A 15,269-nucleotide genomic window follows, 5' to 3' on the forward strand; every position below is an offset into this window, starting at 1 on the left:
CTCCAACACCTCCGGAGCACGCAACAACGAGCGATTCCGGCTTGATCCCTCATATCCTACTCGTCCTTCAACAGAGGGAGGCTGCGGTACGCGGCGACTGCAACGATGTCAACGACTTTGGACAACAGCAGCAACACTGGGCTGAACAAGCTGCTGCCAAAGTCAATATCCTCCAAGCGACTTCGAAAAAAGCAAGACCGTGAACAACCAGGGCTGTCCTATGACGATGCTGGCGTCTTTGCGTATTCACAGTCGAGCCGAGAAACGTTAGGGAGCGATGGTACACGCTCCGAGCATATTGCAGGGGACGAGGATGAGGGAACAAGCCACCGCTCCTATGAGTCCGATGGGGACGAACCGTAAGTTTTATTCAATTGTCTCGTCTCTCCCTGTTCTGTTTTTGTTTCCCTTCTGCTTTTCCCGTACCGTTATCAATCGAATCCTTCGTGGCAATGATCGTCTGCCTCCATGTTGTTTTTGCCAGTTCTGTTGCGTGGGATCAGCTGCGAGGCTGAGACCCTCTTGGTCAGTATCTGCGACATCCATGCTTAAGTGGCACCAAGAGGAGAGACAACCATTCTACATAACTTATTGCACTAAGAGAGGGATGGCAGATCAAAGCTCCACACGGCGCTATGATCGCCTATACTCGCGTTGACAAGCATCAACTCAATTGTTTCGTCATTGCATACTTCCAAGCTACCTCTCTTACCACGTCGCTATATTACTGCTTTGTTTTGTTTCTGGCTATTCTCGTGCCCAGCAGGCTTGGCACATCTGCCGTCTTCCCCGTGTCCACTTCCCTATCAAACTCCACTTATCGGTGTTACCGTCTGTGCTCTCTACTGCATTTGATCAATCTAACTGGAGCCATCGTCACTCTTTAGATCCAACTCTCGATACCCGCCGCCTTTCTCTACTCATCCTTCTCAAATAGGCCACCTAACGACAAATTCCTCCATTGTACAGGCAAATTATCAACCAGAATCACATCCTTCGCTTTCAGACGTCGAATCCAACAGTAGTGCTTCAAAGTCGTCAACGTTCCCAGCATCGCGAACAGACTCCATCGATTCAAGAGACCCCCGGATCGGCCGGAGTAAGACGGGCTTGCTCCCTCCCCAAAGTTCTGCTCGCCGTTCGCCTTCACCTGCTGGTAGACTCAAGGGTATATTCAAGCCCAAGAAGAGCTCTGGGAATAACTCGAGTCCAGAGCGTCGCCCAGCAAGCGAGCCCCAACCATCGTCTGAGACTCGCGACGAACAACAGCCTACCATCTCAGTGGATCCTGATCCTGATCAAGACTTGCCAGTTCTCGAGCCACCAGCTGCAGCTAAGGTTGCTTCTCCGGAAAGACGGACGAGGGTACAGCCCAAGGTTGACACGAATATCCCGCCTCGAACTCCTCCAAGCGGTGACAAACCTGCCCCGGTTATAGTAAACACCCCACCTACACCTACTGAGTTCGCCAACAAATCTGGCCATTCGTCCCCCGAGAGGAAGTCCTTTTGGAGTAGTCCAGGGAACAATTCGGGTACAAATGGCCGTCCTTCCTCTCAGAACATGAGTGCGAACAGGAGGAGTCGATCGAATTCACAAAACATCGGCCCCAGCAAACTCTCTAACATTGTATCCGCCCCCTTGACACCGACCCAAGAGAGTGATGAACCAACACCTACGGCGAATCAGAACCCTTCAGGAGGCTTTTTCTCGTCTATGATCTCAGCTGCCCAGAGCGCTGCCAATTCTTTCAGCAATACCAGTCTGAATATCGGTGGAAACAAGTCTCGAAGCGTGACTCCCAACATACAAGAAACACCTGAATCCCACGATACCCAAAACAACATCGAACCTGCCCCAGTGGCGCAAATGGCGGACAAGAAGGAAAACAGAAAGTCCGCAGTGTCGACCATTGGTGCTGGTGAGCTGAGTCTCAGTCAGCTTGGGCTTGCCGAAGCTCCCAGCCTTGTCGCATCTCCAGTTAACGCCAGGTTCCCCGATGTGTCTGACACGCGTGCTCGGTCTGAATCTGCTCCCGTCGATTCTCCAGTGAGTCCTGTGGAGTTTATCCCAGAGGAGTCTTCCAGTCGCCCACGCTCACTCTATGAACCCGTGAGCCGTGAACGTACACCTCCCCCTCCAGAGCTTATGAACAAAGAGAATGGCGTGCAAAGAACATCCAGTCTCCGAAGTGCTCTCAAACAGAGCCACAGGAAGCGTGGAAGCTCTGTCACGACTGGAACCACCATAGGAGCTGCGATTGCAGCTGCGAATAGTTCACTAGCGCATCCAAATCTGAGCGCACCCAAGCTTACGGGATTCGCTATTGCCAGTAAAAAAAGAAATCGCGATTTTCACGATCTGTTTAAGAGTGTGCCAGATGATGACTATCTCATCGAAGACTACAGTTGCGCCTTGCAGAGAGAGATTCTCGCGCACGGCCGCCTTTATGTCTCAGAGGGTCATCTCTGCTTCAGCAGCAACATTTTTGGTTGGACAACAACACTCGTTATGAGCTTCGATGAGATTGTGTCTGTCGAGAAAAGAAGCACTGCACTGCTCTTCAAGAACGGTCTGATGATTTCAACTCTGCATGCCAAGCACATTTTTGCCAGTTTCACAAGCCGGGATGCCACATACGATCTAATCGTGAACATATGGAAACTTGGTCACCCTACACTCAAAAGTACGCTAAATGGTGTTAGACTTGAGGGTACCGGCGGCGACAAAACGGAAAAGGTTGATGCTGAGCCTCCAGTGGAGGAGGATGAGGCCCACGAGGGCTCGGAGACAGATGACGAGAGTGATGATGAAGAGGAGTACTACGATGAGGATGTCCACGAGGAAATGCACAATGCTAGCATAGCTGCCGAAACGAAAACTAGCGGAGCAGATGCTGACGGCGAGAAGGCTGCCTCCAGGAAAGCATCAGGAGCAGCGCTCCCAAGTGGCCCGGCATCTGAAGAGTCACCTCCGGCTGCTGGAGGCTCCGCGGACTTCCCAGGCCCAGCTGCTCATGCGCCCACTGAATGCGGCGACACAGCATCACATTACGACAGAGTGGTTGGCGATGATATTATTCCGGCACCACTTGGCAAGGTGTACAACCTCATGTTTGGCCCAGCTTCAGTTACATTCATGTCGAACTGGCTATCGGGAGAGCAGAAGTGCTTAGAGCTCCAGATGGAGGACAAGAAGGGCCTTACACTGGATAACAGAACACGAACATTCTCGTACATCAAACCACTCTACGGCTCGATTGGACCAAAGCAGACCAAGACTATTACCTCTGAGACATTAGAGACATTAGATCTCGAGAAGTCGGTCAACCTTACCTGCTCAACCCAAACACCAGACGTGCCGAGTGGCAATGTGTTTGCGGTCAAAACTAGGTACTGCCTCTCGTGGGCCGAAAACAACGCCACCAGAGTGCAGATGAACTGTACAATCGAGTGGTCCGGCAAGAGTTGGTTGAAAGGTAATTGCAATGGCCCTTATGGTGGCCAGATTCAATGCTAACATGGTTCAGGGCCTATTGAGAAAGGTGCAACTGATGGCCAGACTACATATGGAAAAGACCTGTTTGCAGCTATCAAGGCAGCAGTATCATCCAAACCAGGAGGAACAACGCCGATAGCCTCAGCACTTAAGGGAGGCAAGAGGAAAGGCAAGAAGGCCAAGCTTTCGCAGTCAAATACTGGTGTTGTCGAGACCAGCGTTGCACCCAAGCGGCCTGCTCAGACAAGTTGGGGTGTTCTGGAGCCTGTACGCGGAATCCTGGAGCCAATTGGAGACATTGTTCAACCTCTTCTCACTGGAAATGTTATGTATGGACTTCTGGTAGGGCTGTTGGTTGCCACGTGGTTTGGCTTTGGTTTCACACCTAGTCGAAATGCCTCCTACGGTCGCGAACTCGGGGGCGTCTACCGACCGGACAGGATCGCTGCTTATGAGGAGATGTGGCGAAGAGAGGACAGTGAGCTTTGGGATTGGTTGGAGGAACGTGTCGGAATGGACCGTCTGCAAAGCGACAACGTCGGGGCACGCAAGAGGGCAATGGAACCAAAGACAGTTGAAGAGAACTTGCGTGCGTCTCGAATGGGTGAAAAGGAGGTGGAAGAAGCAATTCGAGTCACAGAGGAAAAACTGAGAGTACTAAAGGGAGTTATGGAGAAGAAGAGCAAACCTGACAGATCGACTGGTGATGATTTTCGATCGCAGGGAGTATAGAAATTGTGTATATTTTAGCCATACATCATAACCTGATGGGAGTAATCAGCGAGCTCCTTTGTTCTTTTGTCAACTACCTTTGTAGCAACAAGAAAGCTATTGAATATATCTATTAGACGAGTCAAGCATCTTATTCAATGTCAGGATGGGGTCGCATTCTACCTATTGATGGTTGGTTACACAACTGGTGATGGGTGTCTGCATGACAAGGCCCGTGATGGTCAGATTGGTCAGCCTTATGCAAGCCGAAAAGCCAGTGGCATTCTTGGCTCAGGACAAGGAAGGTGAGCGTTCCTGCATGGGCCAGGTTTGTTTCTGGATGTGGTCGGATAGTTCAGTACTAGCTACTACACTTGTAGACGTTGAAGCGTAGCTCCGACCACTCAAATATAAACAGCCACCGCCTTCATTTAGAACCCCTTCAAGGAACACAGACAGAGGGAGTCCCATGGATAATTGATACAACGTCGAGATTGAACGTTGAGTGAGGTGTCGGGTGTTGATGTCAATACGATAGGATTAGCCTACCCTGCAGCATGAGGGATGTAGGGAAAGCCGGCGATTATTCTCCAAGTTCCCTATTACTTGATGTACTGTTTGTTGCAATCACCTGATTTACTAAGTACCTACTTAAAACTTTTGAGTAAATGGCCTGATTCCACGACGGGTTGAACAAGGAAGAACGAACGGAATCCTTGGGACGTTTCGGTGTGACGCAACCACGCAGCGGAGACTTTGTAAATAACAAAAACAACATCCTACCTAGGTAGTCTCTCACCAGTCTCCTCCAGCAATGTCTGGTGTAACAACGATACTCAGCCATTACCGATAGGTAGAAGAAATTGACATTTCCAAAGTAATAGGAAACAATATTCAATACCAACAACGCCTTTACTGTATCGAGGCCGCAGTTTTCATGGTCTCCCAGCATGTAGCGAGTTATGGCTCGTTAGCTCAGCTCAGCTCAGCTCGGCTCAGCCCAGCAGCCTCCCAGGCATTCTCTAAAGCCGACTCGCAGTCCAGTTTATGGGGGGGGCAGAGCTGTGTCCGCCTTGTTGCCTACCCTGCTTCTTCCCAAGCCACTTGAACCAAAGGACAGGGATGACGATGCAATTGTATTGGATGAAAGAAGCAAGCTTCATTGCCGGGGCTCCCCGCGTATAGACGGGCGGGGGATGGTTTGTGCTGCAATTCCATTCTGAGTGAGCTGTGCGAGGCTAATTCTGCTCTAGTCTTCTCTCTGATGTAGGTACAGTACATACTACATACAGGACTTGTAGTACCGAAGACTCACAACTCCCTGTTCATTCCTCATCGTCTCATCGGATTCAAAAAAGCCTTACCAGATTACGGAGCTTACCCAGCTTCTTAGGCACCGCCCGGAATAAGATCATCCACTACAAGACAACTCTGCTCATCTTTAGTGCAACAGCAGATCCCCCCATCCCCAGGCCCGGGTGCCACGGACGCATACATACATGCATACATACCTACTGACTTGACTGACTACCTGCATCGCTTGCGTTGGATGAATACAACCCAACACCTTTGGTCCACTTACCTCTAACCAAGCCCCAAGTCCTAGCCCAGGCCTTGAGTCCTACACACTCTTGTCTTATTCGCCCTAGGACAGCATCCTCACGAGCTGCCTCCCCAGCCGTTGAACTCATCTTCCAGTGGTGATAAACCCCAAAACAAACTATATCGACTATGGGTGGCGCATACGTCTGATTGTCTCTTTATTTGGGGAGGCTGATACTATTGTAATCTCTCGCCTCTTTCGCCATCCTTGGAGTGCCTGCTTGGTCTTACTTGGATCGCCTTGTAATTGCGACAGCCCAACAAGCTCAACTTCGCAGTACAAGCTTTGCTTACAGGGTCTGGGAGTCGAAAACAAAGCTTTTCTCTTGATTCTCGAAATGGAGTCAAAAAAACGTTTGTCCCTGGATGGGATAAACTCTGGTTCGGGACCTTCAGCCCTACGCCGGCTCACTCGAAGCCCCAGTCATCGTATAAGTCTTCGGCGATCAAGCACTGAATCCACATCATCATCCTCCGTCTCCTCGATCGCATCAGAAGACAATGAGGCATCACCAAAATCTTGTGTGTAAGAGACGATTTTCCCTTTCATTCATCTCAACAAGTCCCTCCCGACTCATTGGTGCAATAGGACCCGTGGTACTTCAAGCGATGACTGCGCTCTTCATCGATTCATCGTCTGGACTGCAGTCAAACGCAATGAGTGCGACAGAATGACCCCCCAAGAGAAGCTGGAGTGTCCTATGCTGCGCTGCCGCAAGCGATTTGCCAACCACGAGCTCATGCTCCAGCACCTATATTCGTGTAGCTGGCTCTCCACGAGTGAGTATTGGTGTTACGAATGCGGGAAATCCGAACGATTCAACGATTCCAAGTGCAAGCGATGCCTGGGTCACCCATCACGAAGAAAGAAGATACTGTCCATGGCAAAGAGCTTCTTCAACTCCCTCGGCCACAAACCTAAGAGCTCAGCTCTGGAGGATCTTGACCTTGACAGTGATATCGGTGAAACTGAAGCACCACCCAGCTACGACCTCGCAGTGGCACCAAGTGAGCTCGAGCTACCTACGAATGAGATCCATGAGATTGGCTCCAGTGGGATAGTTTTACAGCCCATACTGGAGAATGAGAACGAGGCAGAGATAAGCCCGGCCCCCATGCTCACCCCTTACACCTCATCGCTGCCTACACAGCACCAGGCACAGACTCTGCCTGCTCACCCCGCCGAGCTCGAATCAGATGCAACCCTCAGCGACCCCCTCGATTTCATGCTGCCGCCAGGCACTGTTGTCCCTGTAAACCTCATCGACCCCGGCTGCAACATGACTTCCGTACGGCCCACCCTTCAGCTTCATACAGAAGGTCTAGAAGAGTACCGCAGGGAACAAAAGAGACGCAGTAAGGGCCAGGTTGCACCTAGCACCTCGGTTCGCTCGACAGCCAGTACAAACTCCACGTCGAGCACAAATACGACGGACACTACTTTCAGCAGAGAAAGCTACAATATCTCCCCCATCTCATCGTTCTCTGATCAATGGGCAAGTGCACCAGTCTTCGACTCAGACTTCTCCTCCACTGAGAATGACTTTGGAAGCCCAGGAGGCCTCCTCAGGACGAACTCGTTCGCCATATCTCACAAGGCACCCGCAGCCAAGGGCTGGAACTCGCTCGAAAACGAGGCAGTCATGTCCTATGACTCCCAACCGACTGAACTCCCCACAAACATCCACATGCTTGATGCCTTGCCTGCCACTAAGTCTGATACTACGAATCTCAACCAGCCCGCTTTCGCATTGGATGACTCTTTCCTTTCCTCTACTTTCGACCTCGATGCAAACATTGCCCTCATCGACAATAATGTCACGATGCCACCATCCCTCCATCCCATACCACCTCAACCGAAGGCCGAGTCCTATCATAACCCTCGGTCTCTGATCAGCACGGCATGGAGTACTCTTCAGATGCATGTCGCTGGCTCTCTGACCAAACTTCACCATATCACCAAGAACCACCTTGTCATACAGCTCAGAAATCTTACGGCTCCAGTGATAGCTACAAAGGGACTCGAAACTCTCATGGATATCATCGAAGGTCGACAGCCGACTGTTCCCACCGATGTCCTCTGTTTTGTTCACTTGGTCTACTGTTTCTCACTTATTGTTCACGAGCAAGACGCTGCAAACAGATCTTCCGATCTTTTTGTTCAAGCGATGTCGTACAGCGCCTTGTTTTCACGTCAAGATTGCCAGCTGTACATACAGATTGTCGAAACTCTGTGGAAGCCAGCTGATATGAGCAATGCTGACCTCGTGAACTTGGTTCGAGCCAAGACATCATCAATGTCACCCTCGCCTGGCTCGAAGGGTAAAGGAACCGAGTCAGGAAACATGATCTCCGCCAGTGTCGACTCGCTAGCGTTTTTAGCAATGTATTTCTTAGACCAACTGGAAATTGCTACCATCCATATGGTAGACGACACAGAAGTTCTATCATCTGATCTCTTTTTGGGCCACTGCAATAGCCTAGACAGGGCGCACATGGATTCGACACAAACCATGACTGCAAATCTCGTACTCAAGCACAACTTTCAACTCTATACTCATTATCAAGCCTTTGCAAATGATCTGGACAACATCGCTCGTCGCACCAACTCGGAGCAGATGCTACCACGGCGCTTAGAACTCGAGCTTATGGAGTGTGGAAAGGTGAGTGGAAGACAGAAGCTCGTAGGTCAAGACTAGACTAAACAGTCCAATGCAGATGTACCTACCTCCAGACGTTTACTTCGACGGCTATATCCACTTTGTTCGAGAACAGATGGATTCTATTTATTGCACAGCTACACCAGGAGGCTCTTACCGGGCTTTCTATTACCGGCAATGCATTGAGCTTATCAAGACTGTTATTGGTGCCCCGTTACAATCGATGTCTGAGCACGCAGTTCAAAACAGCTCAGTGACGCAGGATGGCTTTGATGATATCGATGAATACTTCAATGTCATGTCGCCGAACAACTTCAATTTTAGCTCGGTTGGCCCATTTGATGCAGGGCAACCTTTGGACTTCTCATGCCTGCCGAACACAATTGATCCTGGCACCTTGAACCCGCTACCACTTCCTACGCCTGCAGACACGAATTCGGTGCAGGCAACTTCAACGGCCGCAAATTCACCTCCTTCTCCAGCTCCAGCAGCATCCTCCTCCTCATCAACAGCAAAAATCAGGTCGGACAGTAGTTGCAAACTGTGCGGATATACACCTGAAGGTGATCCTCGATGGTTCAGCGGCAGTATGGCCAAGCACATGAAACTACAACACTCAACAAAACCTCCCACCATCTACCGCTGTCCATATCCCGGCTGTACAAGTCAGTACAAGAATAGACCAGACAATTTGCGCCAACACCAGATAGAGAAGGGTCACTTTCTAGAGGGACAAGACGTTGTAAAGCGATCGAACAAGCGACGCAAGATCGAGTGACGTTTGATGCTAAGATTTGCACATGCAGTTGTTTCTTGCAAGAGGCCCTTGGTGGGACAGACACGAAGGGGTACAATGCCGATAGATTCGTTTTGCTTCCTCGACTTTCCTTATTATTGTTTATAGACAACATATGCGTGGCGTTTTGGTTGAAAACGAGCACTAGAGTGCTATTTTGGAAACATACCTTGACGGGCGTAACGCATCTTCGTTATCAAACACAGTGGATATCAATATATGGTTATTACAGCGTATGCTCATATCACGTTGACAAATTTAATACAGAGTTGCTTCGTTCATTTCGACAGGATGCCTACTGCAGTACGCAGTGTCACTTGAGACAAACCAGAACATGACTACATATTGATATGTAATGGGCACGGAGTTATATTGCTAGCAATTTGAGTACTCGGCAACGAACATATACACAATTTACTTCACATACCTACTAAGACATATGTATAGAAATATAAATACCCTGCAGTTTCGTATATCTCATCTTTTCACAGTAAGTCGAAGTCAATTCTAATATAAAGAAATAAGTAATCATAAATTACCTTCCAGTAATGAAAACTAGGCCACACTAATTAAGTACTCAAAAAAGATGGTGACGCTATAACTGCATTCAGGTTCAACACGTCAATGTTTGACCTGCTCGTCCTGCTTCTGAACAAGCCTCTGACTGAGAACGGAATGCTCGGCAAAGCTACTTGTGCAGAGACTTGATGATTGGATCAGCCCAAAGCACTCGAAGTCACGTGCTAAGCTTGTAAAGAGACTGAAAAAATACGAAGAAATAGAGGTATATATGTATATATATAAGGTGCCAGGAATTTGGTTTCTGGGCGTAGGTTTCTTACTAGATATGAGATAGTATTTACTGGTGTTACTGCAGTATAATCAGAACGCATCAGGTGCCAAATTGAAACAAAACCACGATTAGAAGTGTTGAGTTTTTTGATCTAGTAAGAAGCAACTTAGTCTACCTAGACTAGGTTGTTATAAAGAATGGCGAGAACTTAAAATTCATGGATGAACCTGAACAATTTCATAGCTAGGTAGGTACCTACTATACCTAAATATCAATTTACCTTACCGGGTAAGTTGGGCAAAATTAGTATAGTACGAATTTTGGCCTCTACGAGGGGCAGAAAGAGATACCTAAGCGACCCAAGGTAAAACAATTCATGCAATTCCCCCAAGACTCCAAGTACCGAAATGATAGACACTACGTCAACTCGAAATCTCGCGGTGCAATCATGGCTGCCGCTGTAGGGACGGATTGGATGGCTTTCGATCCAATTATCACCAAATTCACTTCCATTACAGGGGCTAGTTAGTTCGCTGACGCAGCGACGCCACAGGACGCCACGCCAGCCATAGATCCCCCACAGTTTGGGAAACATCTCGCCTGGCTGCCTGGTTGAAGTCCAACGAAGAGAAAGAAGGGAGGATGACGGAGATCCGCCCCTCACCACTTGTTCCATGTTTTCTACCTACCTTATCTTTTAACTACCTAAGGTACCTACCCAAATATGTTGTTTGACTACCTAGGTCCGCCTACATACTACCAAGTACGACTAGGTACTCATTAAGGTGTTCAGACTCACACGAACTTTACACCAGAGGGCTCAGACAACAAGGTCAGACGCAGACAGTGCAACACAAGACGGAACCACACAGTGCTGCTGCAATAGAAGAGGCGTGTTTATCCATCTGCTTGCTCTGGTTGCTGCACTGCACCCTTTCGGCTCTTTTGCCCTCCCACCTTTTCATCTTTTCTTGCGTTGCTGCTCTGTCATCGTACCAAATCTGCTATCAAATCTGTCTCCCTTCGCCCCTCCCCTGCCAATTTTCTCTCCCCCCTTCGCTCAGGCCAGGCATCGTCACGCCAGGCAAGCAGGCAGACTTTTCCATCCCCATAATTTTGCACGCCTCTGCATAACCCGCAACCACGCCTCCTCCTCCCCAAGTCCAGAGCTTCATTAATCACACCCCCAAAGATCCTGGGTCCCAGGGTTTGCTTCATACACACGCTCCGCAATCTGAACTACACTGCACCGCACACCACCGCGCTCCGCTCCGTATCAGCACCTCGTGCCCGGCGAAATCAACGTCACGGCAGCATCTCTCGTCACTCTCTGACCGTCACCGCCACCGGTTACCGTCACGGCCTTCGGCTTCGGCAACGGAGGCCACAACGACACCCACCGGGAGGAGCGTCAAGACGGATCGCGACAACCTCGTCGAGAGCCTCGTGATAAACACGCAGCCGAGTCTCGACTCAGCCAGACTGAACTTCCCAACTCACGCCACGTCACGTCACGTCGTCTTGCCTACTCACTTTGTCGCGATTGATAAACGATAACAACACATCCGGCGTACCCATTGACTTCACTGGTCCTCCAGACTCAACTGTTTCGCGTTTAAACATTTACGTTTACCAACCGGCCCTTCTGCCGGGCCTGACCAGGCGATATGTCGAGTCTGCGTCCAGGATCCAATAACCACACTGGCCTCAACTTTCCCCAGACCAGTCTTCGCCGCAACCCATATCCTCCAGTGCCTCATCCAGGCCAACAGAACAAGCAATCTCCCGCGCCTCATTCTGCGTCCCCTTACCAGACTCAGGCATATCAGCCTCAGCAGACGCCAACCGGATATCCCCAGCATCTTTTCTCAACTCCTTCGCATGTCAACGGCAGTCTTTCCAATGGCTCCTCGCGTTCTTCCACTTCGCACATGCCTAGTGCGGTGCCGAACCCGCTTGATGTGTCTAATTCCCGAGGACTATCGCAGTCACGCTCTCAAATGATGTTTCCAACCCTGGGACAGGTTGTGCCAAACCAATTACACCATCCACAGCAGCAACAACAGATGCATCCTCAGCACTTGACACATCCTTCCCACTCCCTTGCCCAGCCTCGACAGACCCTTCATCAGCACCATGCTCAGCAGTCGCCTCAGCAGAGGCCTCAATCTCAACAGGCTCAGCCAACTCCCAAGATTGGCCAAGTTCAGGTCAAGCCTCAGGCGCCTTCTCCTCCCTTGACGCAGCAGTCAAACCAACAACAGCAGCAATCGCACCAACAGCTTCAGCAACAACTCCAGCACCAACAGCAACAGCACCATTTACAGCAGCAGCAGCAATTACAGCAGCAGCAACAGCTTCAGCAGCAGCAGGCACAACAGCAACAACAGTTACAGCAGCAGCATCACCACCAACAGCAGCAACAACAACAGCCGCAGCCACAGCCGCAGCAACAAGCGCACCAGCAAGTGCACCCACAGCAGCAGCAACATGCACAACATCACCATCAGCAGCAGCAGCAGCAGCAAGCGCAGATTCACTCTCAACAGCCACAGCAGCAACAGCTTCGAACTCCCCAACAGGAGCAGCAGCAGCTTCAACACCCGCAGCAACATGAGCCTCCGAGATCTCAAACACACCAGCAACCGGCGCCTCGACAACAGAAGCAGCAGAAGCAACGTGATCAACAGCGTGAACAGCAACGTGAACAACAGGCCCAGCAACAGCAAATCCAACAGCAGGCCCAGCAGGCTCAACAGGCCCAGCAGGTACAGCAACAGCAAGCACAGCAGCAGGCCCAGCAAGCTCAGCAGCAACAAAAGCAACAACCCCTTCCTGCAGAGTCAATTCAACAGCAGCAGCAGCAGACTCAGCCACAGCAGCAGAAGCAAGATGCAAATGGGAGCGAGTCGATGGATATTGACAACCAAGCAAATGGGGAGGAGAGTGGAGGCCTAGACATGAAAATGCTCGCTGATCCTAACTACATCCCAACTCAGCCTTTGGGCGAAATGATGTCCCCACCGCCAGAAGGTGGAAGCTACCCTACTCTTGAGGCGGTCCAGAAGGCTGTTCTTAGATACTGCACCTCGGTCGGTTATGCTATTGTCATTGGTCGCTCAAAGAAGACAGTGCCTGGCTTGAAGAAGGTCCTCTTTGTTTGCGATCGTGCTGGCAAGCCGCCGAGTCGTGTAAGCCCCGAGTGTCGCAAACGTAAAACATCGTCCCGCAAGTGTGATTGCCCGTTCGGCTTTTTCGCTATCGAGCAGCGTACCCAGTGGACGATCCGATATCGCCCTGACCCTGCCCATCTTCAGCATAATCATGGCCCAAGTGAGAGCCCTTCTCACCACCCAGCTGCCCGGAAACTGGACAGTAGAATGGTTGCTGCGGTAAAACAACTTAAGGAGAACGGTGAGTTACCCAGACTAGAGGAACTGATTCCATACTAACTGCAATGAGCAGGCGCTGGCGTCTCGGAGACGCTGCAGATACTGCAGACCGAAAACCCGGATTGTCATCTTCTGCCACGTGATATATACAACGCTCGTGCAGCTATCAATCGCAACCCTCAAAAGGTTGCTACCGGACTGGCAGAGAACAGACCAGCTATCTACAGCAAACCTCACCAGTCACCTGAAGATCGCATTCGCGCTGAGTTGAGGCGTGAAATCGCAAAAGCTCGCGAAGAAATGCAAGAAATGGAGGAAAAGAAGGACAAAGAAATCAGCGAGTTGAAGACGAAATTGGAAGAGAAAGAAGTCATCATAAGAAAATTTGAAGAGTTCATTGATATTTGTAACGAAAGAGTTATGTTTCAACGACAGCGACTAGCAGGAAGCAACGGAAATGGGGCAAGTCAACCCCAAGTCTGATCTGACCCAATGGCGCATCGGTTGTTCGAGTGGTTATATGGAAAGAGAAGTTGGGTTGTATTCGATATGTACAAAGGCGTTATGATCGGGAATGTTTGGTAACTGCTTACACTTATGAGACTGGTTTTGCGCATGCTTATTCAAGTTGATACTGGGCGGCAGGTTTGTTTTCTTTCTGGAGCATGGTTTTGAAGATTATGACGTGGCTTTCGTTTTAGCACTCGAAATTTGTGTGGCTGACATATTGTCACGGCAAGAAACGGTGATGATTGGAATACATACGTATTTGTTAAGCAATCCGACCCTGAAATGCACCGATGAGTGATAGTTGCCAATAGGCTCAATATAGATCGATGTACTGGTGTAGATTTATCAACCTCGTCCACCTGTTATGTAGTAAGTGATATCGATAAAGCCGTTTTAAACGTCTTGTCTGTAGCCACAACTTAACTTACTTCTACGCCCGGTGTGGATACCAGAGGCTTGGTGGCCTTATGATTAATTGATGGCAGTTGAGTTTATACCACGTAGCGTAAGGTATTGACGTTGATCTTGAGGTACCTTTATTCGTTAGCTGAAGGTGTGCTGCGCACCTATCTCCGCGTAAGACCCCGTATACTATAAAGGTAAGATACTCAAGGTAAGCCTGGTTAACAAGGACAAGTAGCATAATTAGGAATGGATAGAACAGCAACTTCTAGCCAGCTGTAGCGTAAATATTCATGGGTTGTGTTTGAGTGTTTTGGTTCGTCTACGTCTTCCCTACTGGCTCATATGTGTCATTCACACATGCCATTGGATGCCATCAATAATAAGCAGCCATTCACAGTGGCAGATAGTTGCTGGAGGTTTTAATCTCATTTGCTTTGAAAACATGCAGCCCCTGGCCCATGTCTTCAGTTTATGCCGGGCTTTTTCTTTTTGAGCGTTGAGACCAATCAAGGCTCGCAAGCACCTTCGGTTGGTTGCATACAGGCTGGATACGTACTTCCTCAATCTTCAGTGACTCCAGCGGGCTGTAACAGGCTACAGCGCATTTATCTCCTGTAAGAGCGACTGTTTTAGGTGGCCTGACGTCCAATGGCATTCTGACACATCCATTTCAGCCAATTGCCGATCATGGCCGAGCATTCACGACAGGGGTACCCCTGGATTTAGTCGCGTCTTGAACAGCCCGTAAATTCGGTAGAGCCAAAGCTCAGGTGTGAGGTGGTGCCCTTATTGAAAGTCAACAACTCCTGGATGAGCTTCATTTTAAATCACCAAACCTCAACCTGTCGCTGAAGACTTCATAGCACTTCTGCGACTTCATTGCACGGCCTGCTACAGTTGAT

General features: G+C 49.7%; 2 protein-coding genes across 2 annotated transcripts; both read left to right on the top strand.

The window, feature by feature from the left end:
• Nucleotides 1-105: 105 nt before the first annotated feature.
• J7337_004163 (uncharacterized protein) lies at nucleotides 106-4,230 on the top strand (the record flags this gene model as incomplete). The annotated part of the gene is made up of 3 exons (XM_044821864.1): nucleotides 106-359; nucleotides 1,026-3,478; nucleotides 3,530-4,230. 3 exons carry the CDS (start codon nucleotides 106-108, stop codon nucleotides 4,228-4,230), a joined length of 3,408 nt encoding a protein of 1,135 aa, XP_044683197.1.
• A 2,252-nt stretch (nucleotides 4,231-6,482) lies between these two features.
• J7337_004164 (uncharacterized protein) lies at nucleotides 6,483-9,249 on the top strand (the record flags this gene model as incomplete). The annotated part of the gene is made up of 2 exons (XM_044821865.1): nucleotides 6,483-8,474; nucleotides 8,530-9,249. 2 exons carry the CDS (start codon nucleotides 6,483-6,485, stop codon nucleotides 9,247-9,249), a joined length of 2,712 nt encoding a protein of 903 aa, XP_044683198.1.
• Nucleotides 9,250-15,269: the final 6,020 nt, after the last annotated feature.

The sequence above is a fragment of the Fusarium musae genome, chromosome 3 (genome assembly GCF_019915245.1).
Source record: "Fusarium musae strain F31 chromosome 3, whole genome shotgun sequence".
Taxonomy (NCBI): domain Eukaryota; kingdom Fungi; phylum Ascomycota; class Sordariomycetes; order Hypocreales; family Nectriaceae; genus Fusarium; species Fusarium musae.